The sequence below is a fragment of the Nerophis lumbriciformis genome, linkage group LG20, assembly GCF_033978685.3.
Source record: "Nerophis lumbriciformis linkage group LG20, RoL_Nlum_v2.1, whole genome shotgun sequence".
In the NCBI taxonomy this organism is placed as follows: Eukaryota; Metazoa; Chordata; class Actinopteri; order Syngnathiformes; family Syngnathidae; genus Nerophis; species Nerophis lumbriciformis.
In genome coordinates, this window is record NC_084567.2 from 34,371,260 (window position 1) to 34,392,892 (window position 21,633).

The 21,633-nt window shown below is 42.1% G+C and overlaps 1 protein-coding gene across 1 annotated transcript in view; it reads left to right on the forward strand.

Moving 5' to 3' along the window:
• The window catches only part of pigo (phosphatidylinositol glycan anchor biosynthesis, class O), a 29,139-nt gene extending 8,465 nt beyond the window's left edge, over nucleotides 1-20,674 (forward strand). The window contains exons 3-11 of the mRNA XM_061981076.2: nucleotides 219-362; nucleotides 476-599; nucleotides 5,278-5,437; nucleotides 6,854-7,030; nucleotides 7,113-8,712; nucleotides 10,568-10,771; nucleotides 12,511-12,695; nucleotides 19,282-19,352; nucleotides 19,609-20,674. Coding sequence (XP_061837060.2) covers nucleotides 219-362; nucleotides 476-599; nucleotides 5,278-5,437; nucleotides 6,854-7,030; nucleotides 7,113-8,712; nucleotides 10,568-10,771; nucleotides 12,511-12,695; nucleotides 19,282-19,352; nucleotides 19,609-19,738 — 2,795 coding nt within the window. The 3' untranslated portion in view covers nucleotides 19,739-20,674. The remainder of the gene's footprint in view (nucleotides 1-218; nucleotides 363-475; nucleotides 600-5,277; nucleotides 5,438-6,853; nucleotides 7,031-7,112; nucleotides 8,713-10,567; nucleotides 10,772-12,510; nucleotides 12,696-19,281; nucleotides 19,353-19,608) is intronic.
• Nucleotides 20,675-21,633: the final 959 nt, after the last annotated feature.

The following is a 21,633-nucleotide window of genomic DNA, read 5'->3' on the forward strand; positions in this document are numbered from 1 at the left end:
AACAGGAAGCCAGTGAAGGGATTTGAGAATTGGTGTGATATGGTCATATTTCCGCACTCTCATCATATATGAAAAAAGATCAAAAATAGACCATTCATCGGCAGTGCGCCTTATAATCCGGTGCGCCCTATGGCCCGGATAAGACGGTAAATATACAAAGTAAGCCGTCTAACAAGCATACTTCAAGATGTTCTAAAATTGTGCGTCTTCTTCTGCAGGCAAACGAGTGGTGTTCATGGGCGACGACACTTGGGAGAGTCTTTTCCCAAAGAAGTTCCACCGTTCTCTGCCCTTTCCCTCTTTTAACGTCAAAGACCTACACACTGTTGACAACGGAATCCTCCAGCATTTCTACACAACCAGTATGTATATTTTTAAACCGGCCATTTGTAAGACATTCCAAGAGATGGATGGTAATTCCACATTTGTGTGTTCATGTGTCGCTTGCATTTGTCAATGTGTGGGCTTTAAACAGTGGTTGGTGACGACTGGGATGTCCTCATTGCTCATTTTCTTGGGGTGGACCACTGTGGTCACAGGTTTGGCCCCGACCACCCGGCCATGGCTGACAAACTCACCCAAATGGACGGTGTCATCAGGTATGCACTCATAATAGCCAGCCTAGGGCAGTGCTATTGTAGCCGCTTTGTTATGACACGTTATGCGGCCAATGCTTTTGTACCTGTTGTGGTGTGTCAGAAATTCAATGTCACAAGATTTTGTTTTAGATCCGACAAAGCGAATCTGCACAAGTAGGCCTCAATAAATCTATTAATCGAACAGTAATTAAAAATGTACGTAATAATTTAGCCGTCATCGACTCATTGCCATGTCCATGTATGCATCTCTGTACCCGGGCGCGCTTATTTAATAGCAGAATTAGATGAACAGAGTAGGCCTGGGCAATATCTTCTGACTTTTTTCATTAAAAAGTCGATTTTTTTGCCTTATTTTTTTAGGAAACCAATAAGTACAAATGACAGAGATAATTTTAAAAAGTTTTTCGTTTTATTTGGTCTAAAACTTGTAATTTGAGATGACACTGCATAGACTGCACCTCTAAGCAAAGTTCTAATTTGAATAATGTTGATCCTTTTTAGAGCAGGTATACAGTACAGGCCAAAAGTTTGACCACACCTTCTCATTCAATGCGTTTTCTTTATTTTCATGACTATTTACATTGTAGATTGTCACTGAAGGCATCAAAACTATGAATGAACACATGTGGAGTTATGTACTTAACAAAAAACGGTGAAATAACTGAAAACGTGTTTTATATTTTCTTCAAAATAGCCACCCTTTGCTCTGATTATTGCTTTGCACACTCTGGGCATTCTCTCGAAGCTATTCTTTGGTAATTTCCAGAGATGTCCGATAATATCGGACTGCCGATATTATCGGCCGATAAATACTTTAAAATGTAATGTCGGAAATAATCGGTATCGGTTTCAAAATTATCGGTTTCAAAAAGTAAAATGTATGACTTTTTAAAACAGCGCTGTGTACACGGACATAGGGAGAAGTACAGAGAGGCAATAAACCTTAAAGGCACTGCCTTTGCGTGCCGGCCCAGTCACATAATATCTACGGCTTTTCACACACACAAGTGAATGTTTACGCATACTTGGTCAACAGCCATACAGGTCACACTGAGGGTGGCCGTATAAACAACTTTAACACTGTTACAAATATGCGCCACACTGTGAACCCACACCAAACAAGAATGACAAACACATTTCGGGAGAACATCCGCAGCGTAACACAACATAAACACAACAGAACAAATACCCAGAACCCCTTGCAGCACTAACTCTTCCGGGATGCTACAATATACACGCCCCGCTACACCCCCCCCCCCCACCCCCCACATCAACCCCGCCCACCTCAACCTCCTCATGCTCTGTCAGGGAGAACATGTCCCAAATTCCAAGCTGCTGTTTTGAGGCATGTTAAAAAAAATAATGACTTCAATAATAAATATGGCAGTGCCATGTTGGCATTTTTTTCCATAACTTGAGTTGATTTATTTTGGAACACCTTGTTACATTGTTTAATGCTTCCAGCGGGGCATCACAACAAAATTAGGCATAATAATGTATTGTATTGACTGTATATATCGGTATCGGTTGATATCGGAATCGGTAATTAAGAGTTGGACAATATCGGATATCGGCAAAAAAGCCATTATCGGACATCTCTAATAAGGATCATCCGTAAATGTTTTGAATGTTACGTTTTGTTTTTCCACCAATCAAATTCAGATTGGAGAGAAACAAGCGTAATAATAGCAATTGTGCAGAAAAGTGGATCAGTTTGTGTTGGATATTTTATAAGCCAATAGATAGGCTCCAACACCCCCCGCGACCCAGAAAGGGATAAGCGGTAGAAAATGGATGGATGGAGCATCACAATGATTCCTCAACTGAACGAGATTGCACCACTTTTGAGGAACGGAAATAGAAGTTGTTGCAGTGATTGCGCTCTGAAACAGCTGGAGATGTTCCATGGAAATACGTATGTGACGTTTGTGGCCCCGCCATACCATTTTGGCCCATCTGCGATCCAAGGCTGCAGAGGTTTAGTAGGTTGAACACTGCCACAGCAATCACTATTAATCCCCTCTTAAGCACATCACAATCCCACGGATATTGTTGTATAGCTACATCAAGGGAATAAAGACGGAAGGTCTAAAAATAAAACAAACCAAAACTCTTTTTTTAAACAAGATGTTATGGTTTTGTTTCTTTTTTGTACCTTTTTCCCCCACTCCTCTTTTGATTGTTTAATGTGATAATTTGAGTTGTCTGTTGTTGTATAAAGGTAGCGGAACACTTACACTATATTGCCAAAAGTACTTGGCCACCCATCCAAATGATGAGAATCAGGTGTCCTAATCACTTGGCCCGGCCACAGGTGTATAAAATCAAGCACTTAGGCATGGAGACTGTTTCTACAAACATTTGTGAAAGAATGGGCCGCGCTCAGTAGCTCAGTGATTTCTAGTGTGGAACTGTCATAGGATGCCACTTGTGCGACAAATCCAGTCGTGAAATGTTCTCGCTCCTAAATATTCTAAAGTCAACTGTCGGCTTTATTATAAGAAAATGGAAGGGTTTGGGAACAACAGCAACTCAGACACTAAGTGGTAGGCCACGTAAACTGACAGAGAGGGCTGAAGTGCATAATGCAAAGAGGGCGCCGACTTTCTGCACAGTCAGTTGCTACACAGCTCCAAACTTCATGTGACCTTCCAATTAGCCCACGTACAGTACGTTGATTTATTTTGGAAAACCTTGTTACATTGTTTAATGCATCCAGTGGAGCATCACAACAAAATTAGGCATAATATTGTGTTAATTCCACGACTGTATACATCTGTATCGGTTGATATCGGAATCGGTAATTAAGAGTTGGACAATATCGGATTATCGGACATCTCTAGTAATGTCTATCTGTGCGGTGCGACGTGACCATCTGGAAGCGCTTGAGACAAAAGTAGCGTGCTTTGGTTTCCAGAATGCAGACTTTCTTACCTCCGCCAAAGATGTTAGGTTTTTGTCAGGGTTTGTGTGTGTGTTTGTTAGCAACATAACTCAAACAGTTATCGGCGCAATTTGATGAAATTTTAAGGAAATGCTCACAAAAAACAACTCCTTATCTACTATGAACACTTCACTTCCTGCTTACGGCGTTTCACTGCCCCACCTGCACAGAGGATTTTGGGAGATGTAGTTTATTTCCGACCCGGACAACGCTTAAAGGGGAACATTATCACAATTTCAGAATTGTTAAAACCATTAAAAATCAGTTCCCAGTGGCTTATTATATTTTTCGAAGTTTTTTTCAAAATGTTACCCATCACGCAATATCCCTAAAAAAGCTTCAAAGTGCCTGATTTTAACCATCGTTATATACACCCGTCCATTTTCCTGTGACGTCACATAGTGAAGCCAACACAAACAAACTTGGCGGAAAGAACAGCAAGCTATAGCGACATTAGCTCGGATTCAGACTCGGATTTCAGCGGCTTAAGCGATTCAACAGATTACGAATGTATTGAAACGGATGGTTGTAGTGTGGAGGCAGGTAGCGAAAGCAAAATTGAAGAAGAAACTGAAGCTATTGAGCCATATCGGTTTGAACCGTATGCAAGCGAAACCGACGAAAACGACACGACAGCCAGCGACACGGGAGAAAGCGAGGACGAATTCGGCGATCGCCTTCTAACCAACGATTGGTATGTGTTTGTTTGGCATTAAAGGAAACTAACAACTATGAACTAGGTTTACAGCATATGAAATACATTTGGCAACTACATGCACTTTGAGAGTGCAGACAGCCCAATTTTCATCAATTAATATATTCTGGAGACATACCCTCATGTCAGCAGGCCAGGGAAGCTCGGGTCGATATTCTTCTCTTGATCATCTTCGGGACGGTGTGAGCCAAGACATCCAGGGGGTTTAGCTCGCTCGTCTGCGGGAACAAACTGCCGCCATTGCTTGCCGTGCTAGCGAGGTCCTTTGTCCCTGAATTGCTCACACACTCCGGCAGATTCAATGGGGGTCTGGCGGCAGATTTCTTTGACTTTATCGTAGGATATCCACACATTCTTGCCATCTCTGTCGTAGCATAGCTTTCGTCGGTAAAGTGTGCGGAACAAACGTCCAATTTCTTGCCACTTTCGCATCTTTGGGCCACTGGTGCAACTTGAATCCGTCCCTGTTCGTGTTGTTACACCCTCCGACAACACACCGACGAGGCATGATGTCTCCAAGGTACGGAAAACAGTCGAAAAAACAGAAAATAACAGAGCTGATTTGACTCGGTGTTTGAGAAAATTGCGGATTGCTCGTCATCGCTTCGAGAGCGAATATTAGAAAGGCGTTTATTTCGCCAAAATTCACCCATTTAGAGTTCGGAAATCGGTTAAAAAAATATATGGTCTTTTTTCTGCAACATCAAGGTATATATTGACGCTTACATAGGTCTGGTGATAATGTTCCCCTTTAAGCACCAGAAAGAAACTACACTCGCCAAGTTTTCTGTTTGATACTGTCACACGTCGCGGCAATATCGTGAAGACTTTGAAACCACAATACCACGGTATCTACAAAACTGTTGCATCCCTAGTATGCACTCTTCCTTTTTCGGGATTATCTACAAAGACGCATTACAAAAAAACCCGCTGCATATACACTTTTTTTTTTTAGCATACACTTTATTGAGAGCAACAATGCGACACAATAAAACTCAGCCTATTCCTTTGTCCTCCAGGTCTGTGATCGAGCGTCTACAGAATGACACGCTGTTGGTGGTGATGGGAGATCATGGGATGACAGACACCGGGGATCACGGAGGAGAAAGTCAGAAGGAGACTGACGCCGCCATCTTCCTGTATAGTCCTTCCCCTCTCTTTCCAGGACCCCCGTCACAGGTCCGTAAAAATGACCTCATGTCATTTGTCTATACACTCAATAGCCACAAGATTAGGTATCTAATACAGCAAGAGTGTCAAACTCGTTTTCATTGAGGGCCACATCGCAGTTACGGCTGCCCTTAGAGGGTCACTTGTAACAGTAAATAAATATACAGTGGGTACTCTTTGTTTCATAGCAGCCATCTGCTAAAATCAAAAAAGTTCATTTTATTTCTCATAAATCTACACTCAGCACCCAATCTTGACATAAAAAAAACAGAAATGTAGAAATTTTAGCTAATTTATTAAAATAAAAAAACTAATAAGAGTTCAGACCCTTTGCTCAATACTTTGTTGATCGACCTTTGGCAGCAATTACAGCCTCAAGTCTTTTTTGAATATGATGCCACAAGATTGGCACACCTATCTTTGGGCAGTTTCGGCCATTCCTCTTTGCAGCACCTCTCAAGGTCCATCAGGTTGAATGGGAAGCGTTGGTTCTCATACAGGATGTCTCCCCCTCAAAAATACTGTATAGCAACATTTGAATAAAATACAGAGAGGTGTGGCACAGAGGTTGCAGTTGTACATTGCTGCAAACTACAGCCACATGAATGAACATATTGTTTCATAAATTCTTCTTGAGACTAAAAGTGTAAAACTCTGAGCACATGTATTGTGTTGTATTTAAAAAGTATATTTAGTATGCACTTTTTTAGGTGTACACGATTTTGACATAGGATCAAAATATCGTGTTTCAGAAAACTTTTAAAAGAAGTATTCTAAAATAATCTATAATTATAAACAGAAGATGCCTCTGTGTAGCTATGTTTTGTTTTCCCTATTCTGCATTAATGAAACAGTGTGAACGCACATTTCTGTTTATGCTCTATGAAAGGATGCTGGTAGGTGGTCCAGCAGTTAAGAAAAAAAAAGTGCCTTCCACCAAAAGTCTTGGATTGAATCCAGCATTGATTTCCATAATTAATTGCCTTTTTAAATGAAGCATCACATGAAACACTGTGCAAAGCTGCTTGCTTTATTAGTTGACAGAACATGCCCTCCAGACAAGCACGGGGGAAATAAGCAGACATCTGCTGTATAAGATACAAAGACAAACTCAAAATTGTCCTTTTTTTGTAGAATTATTCTGAAAAAGCTGGCGCAAATTCACACATTTTAGGCTGCAACATTCACAAAAAAGGCCTGCAAAATCCTGGAGGGACTGGTTAGTATTTGTTAGATTAGGTTTACAGCATTTCTTATGAAAAACAATTGCTTAAAATTCTGTACAATCAGACCTTTGGGAACGGATTACTAACAAAAACCGAGGTATCGCCGTATTGATGTCAGGATTATTTACATACCAGCATAATTACAAAAAATGTCACATTTGCCTACATAGTTTCACCTGTGTTATTTTATTACCTGTAGAGAGAACCAGACGTAGTGCCCCAGACGGACTTGGTTCCCACCTTGGCCTTGTTGCTGGGAGTGCCTATTCCTTACAGCAGTGTGGGCCAGGTTCTCCTACCTTTGTTTCCCATGCATGGCCATGGTGCAGTTGGAGGCCTCAGTCAGCTGGAGGCGCTGTGGATTAATGCAAAACAGGTTTGTTGCTCAGCATGATTTCAAAAATGTCAATCTTTTCACTTTATTTCTATCTAATATCACTCGATTTCTCCTCCTAAAGGTGAACCGCTTCCTAGAGGTCTACTCTGCTATGGCCAAAGACATCCCACCAGAGAGCCTGGCCAGCCTGAAGGATCAGTTTGCAAGCCTCTCTTCGGAATTCCTGACATTAGTCAGAGAGAGTCACACATCTTCCCCTGAGCTGGCAGTCACCATTCAGGCCTACCTCACCTCTGTCCGGGACACATGCCAAGCCACCTGGGCCCGCTTCAATCCGCTTAAAATGGCAGCTGGCTTAATCGTCCTGGCACTTGCCTGCCTAATGTGCTTCACGGTGTCTGAGCAGTCGCTCGTGCTCATCAGAGAAAATCATTTTCGACTCCAGACTGTGGTTGTAGCGGCGCTGGGTGTTGGGGTTTGCGTGGCTGCCGGTCAGCTGTTCTTACGGGGCTACGTGGAGTTAGCCTGGTGCCTGGCCGCTACGGCTTTCACCTCTGAGCTCCTCTTCCTGTGGAGGACCCATCAATCCAAGACGGCTGTTGTTGTAGTTAAGAACGGCGCTAAGAGCGCAAAGAGTGCTAGCTGGAGTACCCCACCTTACCCCCTCGCCCCTGCTCTCTTGGTCACATTCCTTCGTTGTGCCTCCCTGCTTTCTGACAGCTATGTCATCGCTGAGGGCCGGGTTGTCACCTTCCTGGTCTTCTCTTTGGCTCTATATGTTCCCCTGCGTCTCAACTGGGATGGCCTCCTTCTGCCCCCCAACCACGACCTTCTGAAGCCTGCAGGGCTGCAGCTCTCAACTGCGTCCTCCCCGTCCGCTGTGAGGAAAGAAAGCAGCACAATCCTAGCATCCTTAGGTCTCCTTGTCGGCAGCCTCTACCTCTCCCTCTTCTTCCATGGCTGTCGGGAGGAGCAGGGCGCTTGTCAGCCGTCACCCTTCCTTTCGTCCCTCTCCCGGGTGCAGGACAACCAACTGAAGAACATTTACTACATCCTCTCAGTCCTCTCCCTGGTGGTGTGGATGCATCTACTGAGACGGTGCCTCCGCCACTACGGGAACCTAAACTCGTCAGGTGGAACGGTATTCACGGCTTGCTGGATTCTACCCTTGCTGTCTGTTTGTTTGGGCCTACATTGGGCGGTCAGCGCCTCCACAGGGGAGAGCTTCAGGAACCTGGCTGAACTAATCCGACTGGCTCAGCTCGTCCTTCCCAGAGCGGCCTTTTGTCTCCTGGGACTGGGACTGGCCCTAATTTGGCTGGATCCGCTCACTGTGTTTGTGAAAACCCGGGCTGCAAGTTTGGATAAAAGTTTGTCCCTGCCACCTCCACGGTACCGCGCCAGCACCGGTATCAGCCCCCAAGCGGAGCTGCACCACCTCATCCCACAAATATACCAGCGCATGCGGCGCTCGCTCGACGATGGAGAGGCCAGCACGGGCGGTGAGGCTGACAACAGACCTGCTGTGGAGGCCTACGGCCTAGGAACCGTCTACTCTGCCCCACTGCTTCTGTTCTGTGGGCTGCTTGGACTGGGCCTGCTGCAGCTGCACCCCGAGGGCATGGCTCTGTCTTTCCTCCTGCTGTTGTTTGAAATGGGGGCTCTGCTGCACATCCACGCCTCCTCCACAGCCCTCTCTGGCCTGCAGGGAGCCTATTCTGGTGAGAGCCTAAATATTTAGCCAGCTACTTCTGTCAATATCAGTTGGGTCGGCCCGTTGTACACTCTATGTGGTTGTTTAGGGACTACCACTAGGGGGCCACGTGATCATGGTCTGGGTTTTAGTAAACACTTCGATTTATTTTTTCATCAGTCATAAAATACAACATAGGGCTTCACGGTGGCAGAGGGGTTAGTGCATCTGCCTCACAATACGAAGGTCCTGAGTAGTCTTGGGTTCAATCCCGGGCTCGGGATCTTTCTGTGTGGAGTTTGCATGTTCTCCCCGTGACTGCGTGGGTTCCCTCCGGGTACTCCGGCTTCCTCCCACCTCCAAAGACATGCACCTGGGGATAAGTTGATTGGCAACACTAAATTGGCCCTAGTGTGTGGATGTGAGTGTGAATGTTGTCTGTCTATCTGTGTTGGCCCTGCGATGAGGTGGCGACTTGTCCAGGGTGTACCCCGCCTTCCGCCCGATTGTAGCTGAGATAGGCTCCAGCGCCCCCCGCGACCCCAAAGGGAATAAGCGGTAGAAAATGGATGGATGGATGGATGGATGGAAAATACAACATTAAGTTAAACTCTATTTTGCTGTCAAAGTTCAATAATAGGGTTGTACGAAACAAATTAGGAATGTGTAACACTACCCCCACTCCTTTGCTAAATGGTTCATTAGTAGAGATGTCCGATAATGGCTTTTTTGCCGATATCCAATATGCCGATATTGTCCAACTCTTAATTACCGATTCCGATATCAACCGATACCGATATATACAGTCGTGGAATTAACACATTATTATGCCTAATTTTGTTGTGATGCCCCGCTGGATGCATCAAACAATGTAACAAGGTTTTCCAAAATAAATCAACTCAGTTATGGGAAAAAATGCCAACATGGCACTGCCATATTTATTATTGAAGTCACAAAGTGCATTATTTTTTTTAACATGCCTCAAAACAGCAGCTTGGAATTTGGGACATGCTCTCCCTGAGAGAGAGCATGAGGAGGTTCAGGTGGATGGGGTTGGGAGGGGGCGGTGAGTAGTGGGGGGTGTATATTCTAGCGTCCCGGAAGTGTTAGTGCTGCAAGGGGTTCTGGGTATTTGTTCTGTTGTGTTTATGTTGTGTTACGGTGCGGATGTTCTCCCGAAATGTGTTTGTCATTCTTGTTTGGTGTGGGTTCACAGTGTGGCGCATATTTGTAACAGTGTTAAAGTTGTTTATACGGCTACCCTCAGTGTGACCTGTATGGCTGTTGACCAAGTATCCTTGCATTCACTTATGTGTGTGTGAAAAGCCGTAGATATAATGTGATTGGGCCGGCACGCAAAGGCAGTGCCTTTAAGGTTTATTACTTCTCCTTACGTCCGTGTACCATTCCGTTCAGCGGCGTTTTAAAAAGTCATAAATCTTACCTTTTGAAACCGATACCGATAATTTTGAAACCGATACCGATAATTTCTGATATTACATTTTAAAGCATTTATCGGCCGATAATATCGGCAGTCCGATAATATCGGACATCTCTATTTATTAGTTATGTTAAAGTTTCCCTTTTGCATCTCATAGCATTTAATTGTGGTGCGTTCAAGGAACCTTAATTAAAGTTAGAAACAGAGGCCACTAGTTTTTAAAGACGGTGTAGGCTTAACTCCCAGTAGATGTGCTTATAATATTAATAATAATATGAGTGTGTACAGGTGGGGTGGTGACGTTAGGTTTAGAGTGAGGGCCCCTTAAGTCATATTAAAGACCAAATTGCGGTCACAAACAAAATGTTGTTTCAGGCCACACAAATCCTAGGACTGCTGGAGGTAAAATAAATATGATCCTTCTTTTCAATGTTTCCTTCAGGTGGCTTTAATGTGCCCTGGACTCCAATTGTGTTGTGGTCCCTAGCAGCCACCCAGTTCTTCCATGCAACAGGTCACCTGCCCACCTTCCCTTCCATCCAGTGGGGGGCAGCCTTTGTGGGATTCCCTGACGGGCACACCGGCACCATCTTGCCGGCCTCGCTGGTTACACTCAACACATTTGCCTCCCACGCCTTGTTTGCAGGTACATTCATTTGCTTGATATTGCAGAGGATTTTAGATTCATGGTGCAGTGAATACATAGAAAAATGATCTGAATCGTATTTACTTGGTTTAAGATACATAGCATAAGTTGTTTTTTTAAGTACAGCTGTCTAAATTAGATTAAATATGAAAACTGTACGTTGTGAGCAGTTAACATGCTAAGAATGTAGAGCCAAATAACAAGTCTCCATGGACTTTAGTATTATATTTACAAATCTGGCTAAAATGTCAACACTTAGCATACTAACACGGGGAACCTTACCTCACAGAAAGGATTGACAGATTGCTAAGAAGATAGTGCCAAGTAACAATATCCTGGACTTTTAGTTGACACCCACAAAATTAGCTAAGATATGCTAAGATAGCATGCATGCTAAATACAGAGGGGGCAACATGTCCTGAATGAGTTAAGCATTTTAAATATGGAACTGTTGGAATTGGTCGAGAAATGTGGGAATTGATGATTCTGTAATGAACCAAATTGATTTACTGGAATTTCATTGAGTTTCCGTTATGCTACCTGTTTACAAAATTAATTCAAATTCAATTCAAATCCATGGCCTGTATTTGAAATTTGGGAGCCCTCCTCAATTAACTTTGCACAGGTCTTGGAGGTATACCCAACAAAATGTGAAAACAAACACATACACTGCATAAGCTGAAATCTAAGTAAGATTAAATATCTCAAATAAGGGTGATATTTGCTTAATTTCTGTCTGATAAGATAATTCTGTTCACTAAGCAGATTTTATGTTAAGAGTGTTTTACTTGTTTTAAGTGTTTTGGTCCTAAATGATCTCAGTAAGATATTACAGCTTGTTGCTGAGATTTGATGACCTATATTGAGTAAAACATGCTTGAAACTAGAATATCAACTGTTGCAAAGCTGTGTCATTAACACTCACAAGTATAAAACTACTTTTTTAAAGTATTAATTTCTTATTTCAAGCGTGAAAAAAAAAATCATGACTTTGACACAATTTTGTCTCATAATTAAAACGGATGACAGCCAAATGGACTTTGCTGTTTTAATTTCAATGAAACAATAGAAAATACGTACTCGTATAATAGTACAGTTGGCACAGTACAGTAAACTGACAGTTAATATTTAAACATTTCACATGTGACATTTCTCACAATTTTGAACAGAATTAGTTCATGCACATTCAGATGAATTCTTCAAAATTACAATTAAAACATTTTTGGCCGGGGGCCGGGCTGTATATATGTGCACTAATTGACTGAAAGAGCACGCACTTGGCGCGATGATGTCATGTTATCCATGGAAAAATGCATTTTTAGACCATATGATTTGCCTGAGCGGCTAGTAGACCCCGAGAGTAACAAGCGGTTGCCTTGTTGCCTTTCCATCAAGAACAATGAATTAGTTTTTAGTATAAGTTTGCTGGTTTCAAGAAATGTAATGCCTAGTACATATCATTATGTCAAGATAATGGCACTAGCATTTATTTAATTTAAGAATATTTTTCAACATATTGAGCAAAAAGGTCTCATTTGTTTTGGAAAGTCTTGACAAGCCAAATTTTCTTGTTCTATTTATTGGCAGATAATTTTGCTTAGTTCAAATCAAATACCCCTAATTCTTTTTATTTTTTTTCCTTGTTTATGAACACTGACTTTTTGCAGTGTACAAACCATCTCACGTGAACATGCATGTAAAAATTGTGCAAGCTGTTGACACGCGACTTTGTTCCTCAGCGGGTTGTCCGTTGCTGCTTTTCTGGCCCTTGGTGCGCGAAGTCCGTGGAAGTAGAGGAGGAAAAGCCAACGGGGATCAAAAGGAGGATGCAGTGATGGAAATGAGGCTGAGGGAGAGACCTCAGCTTTTTACCTCAGCTCTTCTGCAACTCTCAACGCGCTATCTCTTTATTCAAGGAACACAGGTACCAACATATGATTAGTAGATAATGAGGTAGTGTTTTTGATTGATTGATTGAAACTTTTATTAGTAGATTGCACAGTACAGTACATATTTCGTACAATTGACCACTAAATGGTAACACCCCAATAAGTTTTCAACTTGTTTAAGTCGGGGTCCACGTTAATCAATTCATGGTACAAATATACTATCATCATAATACAGTCATCACCATACTTGCCAACCTTGAGACCTCCGATTTCGGGAGGTGGGGGGCGTGGTCGGGGGTGGGGCGGGGGGCGTGGTTGGGGGCGTGGTTAACATATATATATATACATATATATATATATATATATATATATATATATATATATATATATATATATATATGTATATTTATATAAGAAATACTTGACTTTCAGTGAATTCTAGCTATATATATATATATATATTGTATTACACACATATATATATATATATATATATATATATATATATATATATATATATATATATATATATATATATATATATATAAATAAATAAATAAAAGAAACACTTGAATTTCAGTGTTCATTTATTTACACATATACACACACAACACTCATCTACTCATTGTTGAGTTAAGGGTCGAATTGTCCATCCTTGGTCTATTCTCTGTCACTATTTCAGAACACACACATTATACAAATATACATTTTAAAATCAATAAGAAAACGGGAGCTCTAATTTGGGAGTCTGAATTAGGATCAGAAGTTCCTATATAAACATTGCGCACTCACGTCGCCTTTTTGTATTGATTACTGCAGCTGTGCACTGGATTCATTCACAAATACAAACTACAACTCACAAACACTTTAGAGTTAGGCTCCACCATCAGAATGTGTACTTAAACTTATAAGGATCACATGGATATTATTCAGTGAGGAAAAAGCACACAGGACGTTTCAATTGTTCACAGACTGGTCGCGCTCATCAGAATGACAAGACACTTCCGGTCTGCAGGTGATAGCATTCAATTGGGAAGAAACGCCCTACTGCCCCCTACAGACCAATGTGAATACTGATAAATGTGTAATGACAGCTCCAAAAACGAATTCAAACCACAAAATAAAATAAATAAATCAACACAAAAATGTGACACATAATGGGTGGGTCACATATGCATGTACAGTAGATGGCAGTATTGTCCTGTTTAAAAGTGTCACAACATTGCTGTTTACGGCAGACGAACTGCTTTACGGTAGACGAAAACTTGACTACTGTTGTTGTGTGTTGTTACCGCGCTGGGAGGACGTTAATGAAACTGCCTAACAATAAACCCACATAAGAAACCAAGAACTCGCCCTCGATCATTAGCTGTTTATATTGTGGGAAAGCGGACGTGTGAACAGGCTGTCAACATGTCACTCAGGTCCGCATAGAGCTGGAGGGGGCGTGGCCTCCAGCTCCGCCTGAATTTCGGGAGGTTTTCGGGAGAAAATTTGTCCCGGGAGGCTTTCGGGAGAGGCGTTGAATTTCGGGAGTCTCCCGGAAAATCCGGGAGGGTTGGCAAGTATGGTCATCACACAAGTTAATCACCAGAGTATATACATTGAATTATTTACATTGTTTACAATCCGGGCGGTGGGATGTGGAGGGGTTTGGGGTGGGGGGGTTAGGTTTGGTTGCAATCAGCACTTCAGTCATCAACAATTATATCATCTGAGAAATAGACATTGTAACAGTGTAGGTCTGACTTCGTAGGATATGTACAGCGAGCAGTGATCATAGTGAGCTCAGAAAGCATAAGAACAAGTATATACTGTACATTTGATTACCGTATTTACATTTGATTATTTACAATCCGGGGAGGTGGGATGTGGTGGGGGGAGGGTGTTAGTCTAGGGTTGTAGCTGTCTGGAGGTGTTCTTTTAGTGCGGTTTTAAAGGAGGATAGAGATGCACTTTCTTTTACACCTGTTGGGAGTGCATTCCATATTGATTTGGCATAGAAGGAGAATGAGTTGAGACCTTTGTTAGATTGGAATCTGGGTTTAACATGGTTTGTGGAGCTCCCCCTGGTGTTGTGGTTATGGCGGTCATTTACGTTATGGAAGTAGTTTGACATGTACTTCGGTATAAGGGACATACTTGCCAACCCTTCCGGATTTTCCGGGAGACTCCCGAAATTCAGCGCCTCTCCCGAAAACCTCCCGGGACAAATTTTCTCCCGAAATTCAGGCGGACCTGGAGGCCACGCCCCCTCCAGCTCCATGCGGACCTGGAGGGTCTGCATGGAGCAATGTTGTTGTAATATATTGAGTTGGAGGCAATAACCAGGTGAGGTGATGAAGTACGTCTCTTTACTGTAGACTTCAGAACAGACTCAACACACTTGACGTCAGGTGCGCAACACCACGAAATCGTTGGCCAACCAAAAAGTAACCCCAGTACGCTATAGCCAACATTCACCAGGAGATGGCAACAGACAAACATAGATCACTCTATTACATTCCTCCCCTTTTAGAATTGTAGAAGTTACCGGTACTCAAAATAAATAAACAACCCAACCAAAAAATTCAGCAGCTCAATTAAAAAACTGTACTTAAGCCACATTCTTTTTTTTTTAGTACTGAAGTCTTAACCCTCATTTGTAAACAATGACATGCTTATTATACAAACAGTATTTGTACATCTTTAACACAGATTTTTATACTGTCTTCAGAGATTCAGTTTTTTTGGTGGTACTCGAAACCTTTCTGGGTACCTGCGGATCACTGGTGGGGTTTTTGTTGTGGGTGATCTGGGTTCTGATGATGGCAACTCAGCAGCCCTTGAATCTGGTTCAATGATGAGACTAGTTTGTGTCTGACTCACTGATGGTCCTGGTGATGGAACTGAAACAGCACTGTCCAGTTGTACTGATGGCACATTTTCTGCAACTGGTGGAGAATAGATAACTGGCAGTCTATCCATGTTTTCTCGCCATGGTAACATGTGATCCACATGCACTGTGCGCTGTCTCTGTCCCTCTTGATAGATAGATAGATTGATATATATATATATATATATATATATATATATAAGAAAATACTTCACTTTCAGTGAATTCTAGCTATATATATATATATATATATATATATATATATATATATATATATGTGTGTGTGTATATATATATATATATATGTATATATATATATACAGTATATATATGTATATATATATGTATATATATATATATATATATATATATATATATATATATATATATATATATATATATATATATATATATATATATATGAAATACTTGACTTGGTGAATTCTAGCTGTAAATATACTCCTCCCCTCTTAGCCACGCCCCCAACCACGCCCCCGAGCCACCCTGACCACCCCCACCCCCCACCCCCCACCTCCCGAAATCGGAAGTCTCAAGGTTGGCAAGTATGATCAGGGAGGTGTAACAAATTTTATAGACTAGGCTCAGTGCAAGTTTGTTTTTGTTGTTGTTGGTGGTGATGGGTACCTTTCACATTTGAACCAATATGATACCAATTTCCAATATTTTTGTGTTTGTTCATGTGTTAATAAACACTAATTTGTAATATATTGATTTCTTACACTTCTAGGTTTCATTTAAATTATCATAGAGTAGATTTTGGGTGCAGTTGCAATTCGAAGAAGTCAAAACTGTAATGTATGGACTATGATGGGTTGCGTAGTCAGGAAGTAGTCTTTTCTGAATGTGCCACTCTAGGCTTTTGTTTCATATCACGGTTATCATTATAGTCGTGGAATTGTTGTATGTGCTCAAAAAGTACTTACTAAATAGACACACTTAAACTTAGAAAATGCGACTTTTTTGTATGTTTTGTGCTATACTGATAGTCTTAGTATTTCATGTTTTAATAGCCAAGATTTGATTGTTTTAAGATTGGTGGTAATGTAGCACTTAATTTAAATGAAAAAGTGCGTAAGAAATCAAATCTGTCAATGTTATTTATTACTTCTGGCAGCTGTTGTGTCATCCTACTCTGTTCAATGGTCCTTGAACACACTGTAAAAACACCTCCGTCTTGTATTCCTCGATCACTCGCCTTAAGGGAGCACAGCTTGAAGTTACCGGTAAGTTAAAGTTAACGTACCAATAATTGTCACACACGCACTAGGTGTGGTGAAATTTGTCCTCTGCATTTGACCCATCCCCTTGTTCACCCCCTGGGAGATGAGGGGAGCAGTGAGCAGCAGCGGTGCCGCGCCCGGGAATCATTTTTGGTGATTTAACCCCCAATTCCAACCCTTGATGCTGAGTGCCAAGCAGGGAGGTAATGGGTCCCATTTTTATAGTCTTTGGTATGACTCGGCCGTGGTTTGAACTCACATCCATCCGATCTCAGGGCGGACACTCTAACCACTAGGCCACTGAGTAGGTGAAGGTTGAATTTGCACGATTGAATAGCTTTATTGCTCAGACAGCAATGTGTTAATATAAGTTTAGATTGAGTATGTTGTTAATTTTTGTTGTTTTCATGTTAGCATTTAAGCTAGCGCTGCGGTTTTACCGCGGTTATCATAATAGCCGTTTATGGTTACGTCCTTAGCATGTATTTGGTAAAGCCAATGGAAATTAGCATAGAGTTAGCACATTTTGAAAATTGGAGCCTTCAGAATGAGGTATACTCTCGCATCACGTAACCTGCGTAGGCGAAACCGTCTTGAGTAACATACCCCCCCCCCCCCCCCCCACACACACACACACGTACCCTCCCGTCGACCTTGCGTTCACCTCCCGCAGATTGCAGAGCTGTAATTGGCACTCTTTGTTTGAAATGTATAAGTTAATGCATGAAATAAAGCAACATTGATTAAATACTTGCATGAAAACTGATAATGTGTACTTTATATCTTGGTGCGACTGAATATGTTGTTTTTCTTATTGTGTTGTTTTTGCGTTCAGAAGACAAACTTTTTAACTTTTATTGCCAATCTTGTGCCAACAACAGGTTCAATTCCGACACATATTCTGTCTCGTGCACACACGTCCTTTTCTTTCACACTTTTCATTTTCCTTCAATAATCTTTCAGGCTGGACGGTACATTTACGAACATGACCATACAGATAAACACCAGCATGTCGGTCGATACCTTACAGTAGTTATTTAACAGTTATGTTCATTTCCAATTAGATGATAGCTCTCTCTTCACTCTTGTTCCGTGTCCAAAAGAGCCGAATAGCGTTGCAAATAATAACGTCCTCTGCCGCGGCTCGTTTAGAAGTTAAACAGTCCAACTTCACAAACGTATTTTCCTCTGGTTTATAAGTAAAACATCCATTAAAAGTAAACTGATGTTTCTGTATGATTCGTTCTAGTGTAGACAAATATGTCGATGTTGTGGTTGTCATCACTCCTAAGAAGGTAAATATTTAGTCAATGATAGTTGCGGTTGCTCCTTTTGGAGACAATCATCAAAAGGTTCAGAGAATCTGGAGAAATCACTGCACATAAGCGATGATATTACAGACCTTCGATCCCTCAGGCGGTACTGCATCTAAAAGTGACATCAGTGTGTAAAGGATATCACCACATGGGCTCAGGAACACTTCAGAAAAACCACTGTCAGTAACTACAGTTCGTCGCTACATCTGTAAGTGCAAGTTAAAACTCTACTATGCTAAGCGAAAGCCATTTATCAACAATACTCAGAAATGCCGCTGGCTTCACTGGGCCCGAGGAAAAGAACCATCCGGATTGTTATAGGCGCAAAAGTTCAAAAGCCAGCATCTGTGATGGTATGGGGGTGTATTAGTGCCCAGGGAATGGGTAACTTACACATCTGTGAAGGCACCATTAATGCTGAAAGGTACATACAGGTTTTGGAGCAACATATGTTGCCATCCAAGCAACGTTATCATGGACGCCCCTGCTTATTTCAGCAAGACAATGCCAAGCCACGTGTTACAACAGCGTGGCTTCATAGTAAAAGAGTGCGGGTACTAGACTGGCCTGCCTGTAGTCCAGACCTGTCTCCCGTTGAAAATGTGTGGCGCAATATGAAGCCTAAAATACCACAACGGAGACCCCGGACCGTTGAACAACTTAAGCTGTACATCAAGCAAGAATGGAAAATAATTCCACTTCAAAAAATGTTCTCCTCAGTTTACTGAGTGTTGTTAAAAGGAAAGGCCATGTAACACAGTGGTAAAAATGCCCCTGTGCCAACTTTTTTGCAATGTGTTGCTGCCATTAAATTCAAAGTTAATGATTATTTGCAAAAAAAAATGAAGTTCCTCAGTTCGAACATTAAATTTCTTGTCTTTGCAGTCTATTCAGTTGAATATAAGTTGAAAAGGATTTGCAAATCATTGTATTCCGTTTTTATTTACGAATTACACAACGTGCCAACTTCACTGGTTTCGGGTTTATACATTATGATCACCAATAGCTAAGTTGGTTGGTCTTCTAACTACTGTTTGCATCAGCGATGCACGCATTGGTACTCATCTCTCATAAAAGCTGTCAGTATCTGTGGAGGAGTACCATTTGGTGCTGTGATTGTTTGGGGTAATTCGAGTCTGTCAGTTTCTGTAATTTGTATCACTGTCAGTAAGTGTGTTTTCTCTTCCAGGTCTTTGCTTCAGCGTGTGGAGCTGCTATCCTCAGGAGACACCTAATGGTGTGGAAGGTTTTTGCACCCAAGTAAGTGCCCGACTACAATTTCCCGCTCACTGGTTGTAAAGGCTTTTCAGGATATGGACTCAGTGGAAATGCCTGGCACTTACACAGGTTTCCACTGCGCACACATTAGTGCACAGATCTCGGCCTTGCACTAATGGCCAACTGCAATAGAGATGCCGGTACTTACATGTATTTGAAATGAGAAAATTACTTCTAAATACGGGTTCCCTTGAGTGACATTACAAATGTGCTCTTGTATTTCTATCTATCCTTCCAGGTTGATGTTTGAGGCCTCGGGGTTCCTGATGAGCTGCGTGTTTTTGCTACTTGGAGTCTTGTTGGTGCTGAGAGTGGATGTGGCTGTCGGACGTTGGTTCAAAAGACTCATCACTGATACATCCAGGTAGCACAGGCACACTGCTGCTCTACCACTGCAACCCACTCGATCCCACTGTGCCGCAGGGGGAATGGACACGGTGGTTAGGTTCTTTCAAGGATGCCTCACGATATAAAAAAAGACACTTTTTTTCATATGGAGCATTGACACTGAAGCCTCAACAGTGGGCTGAGCCTGCCTTGTTTTCAAGCAGACAACTTCAACTTTTTGATACAACGATTCGACGCTGAACTTTTAGACTTTCTCAATAGTCGTCACACTCTGAATGTTTCGTTACGGTGGGGTGGCCGACGGCGACAAACGCTCCAAACACAGAAATGATCCCAAACCAAAAACGCACAAATACTACCGTAATTTTCGGAATATAAGTCGCAGTTTTTTTCATAGTTTGGCCGCGGGTGCGACTTATACTCAGGAGCGACTTATGTGTGAAATTATTAACACATTACCGTAAAATATCAAATAATATTATTTAGCTCATTCACGTAAGACTAGACCGGGGGTCGGCAACCTTTACCAGTCAAAGAGCCATTTTGACCAGTTTCACAAATTATAGAAAACAATGGGAGCTGCAAATTTTTTTTTGAAATTTTAAATGAAATAACACTGCATACAAAGTTTTTTTTTTTGCTTTGTGATATGTATAACCAGGGGTCTCAGACACGCTGCCCACACCTTTATGTGGAATTTGAAAGCTGGTGCGGCACGCGGGTTTTAAATGAATGGCGCTTGTCAGCGTCATGCGTGCCGTGATGGTACAGCATATAGCACCCACTACAATCAGCGTGCCTGATCAGCCACACGTTGTATGGGGATTCCGCTTGCCCACGTAGGTAACAGCAAGGCATACTTGGTCAACAACAACACAGGTCACACTGACGGTGGCGGTATAAAAAAAACAAACTTTAACACTCTTACTAATAATGCGCCACACTGTGAACTCACACCAAACAAGAATGACAAACAAATTTCGGGAGAACATCTGCACCGTAACACAACATAAACACAACAGGACAAATACCCAGAATCCCATGCAGCCCTAACTCTTCCGGGATACATTATACACCCCCGCTACCAAACCCCGCCCACCTCAACCGACGCACAGAGAGAGAGAGAGGGGGGGGGGGGGGGGGTTGGTGGTAGCAGGGGTGTATAATGTAGCCCGGAAGAGTCAGGGCTGCATGGGATTCTGGGTGTTTGTTCTGTTGTGTTTATGTTGTGTTAAGGTGCAGATGTTCTCCCGAAATGTGTTTGTCATTCTTGTTTGGTTTTGGTTCAAAGTGTGGCGCATTATTAGTAAGAGTGTTAAAGTTGTTTTATATGACCACCGTCAGTGTAACCTTTGTGGCTGTTGACCAAGTATGCCTTGCTGTCGCGTACGTGTGCAAGCAGAAGATGTATATTGTATAACAAGCGATGGGCTGGCACGCTGTTAATACAGATTGTAGAGGGCGCCAAATGGTGTACCATCATAGCACGCCCTTATTATAACCGTAAGGGTGAAAATCGGTGAATATTAATCCCGGGAGTTTTCTGCGAGAGGCACTGAAATCCGGAAGTCTCACGGGAAAATTGGGGGGTTCAGCAAGTAAGCTGCTGAGCCGCATCAGAGTGATCAAAGAGCCGCATGCGGCTCCGGAGCCGTGGGTTGCCGACCCCTGGACTAGACGTATAAGATTTCATGGGATTTAGCGATTAGGAGTGACAGATTGTTTGGTAAACGTATAGCATGTTCTATATATTATAGTTACTTGAATGACTCTTACCATAATATGTTACGTTAACATACCAGGCACGTTCTCAGTTGGTTATTTATGCCTCATATAACGTACACTTATTCAGTCTGTTGTTCACTATTCTTTATTTATTTTAAATTGCCTTTCAAATGTCTATTCTTGGTGTTGG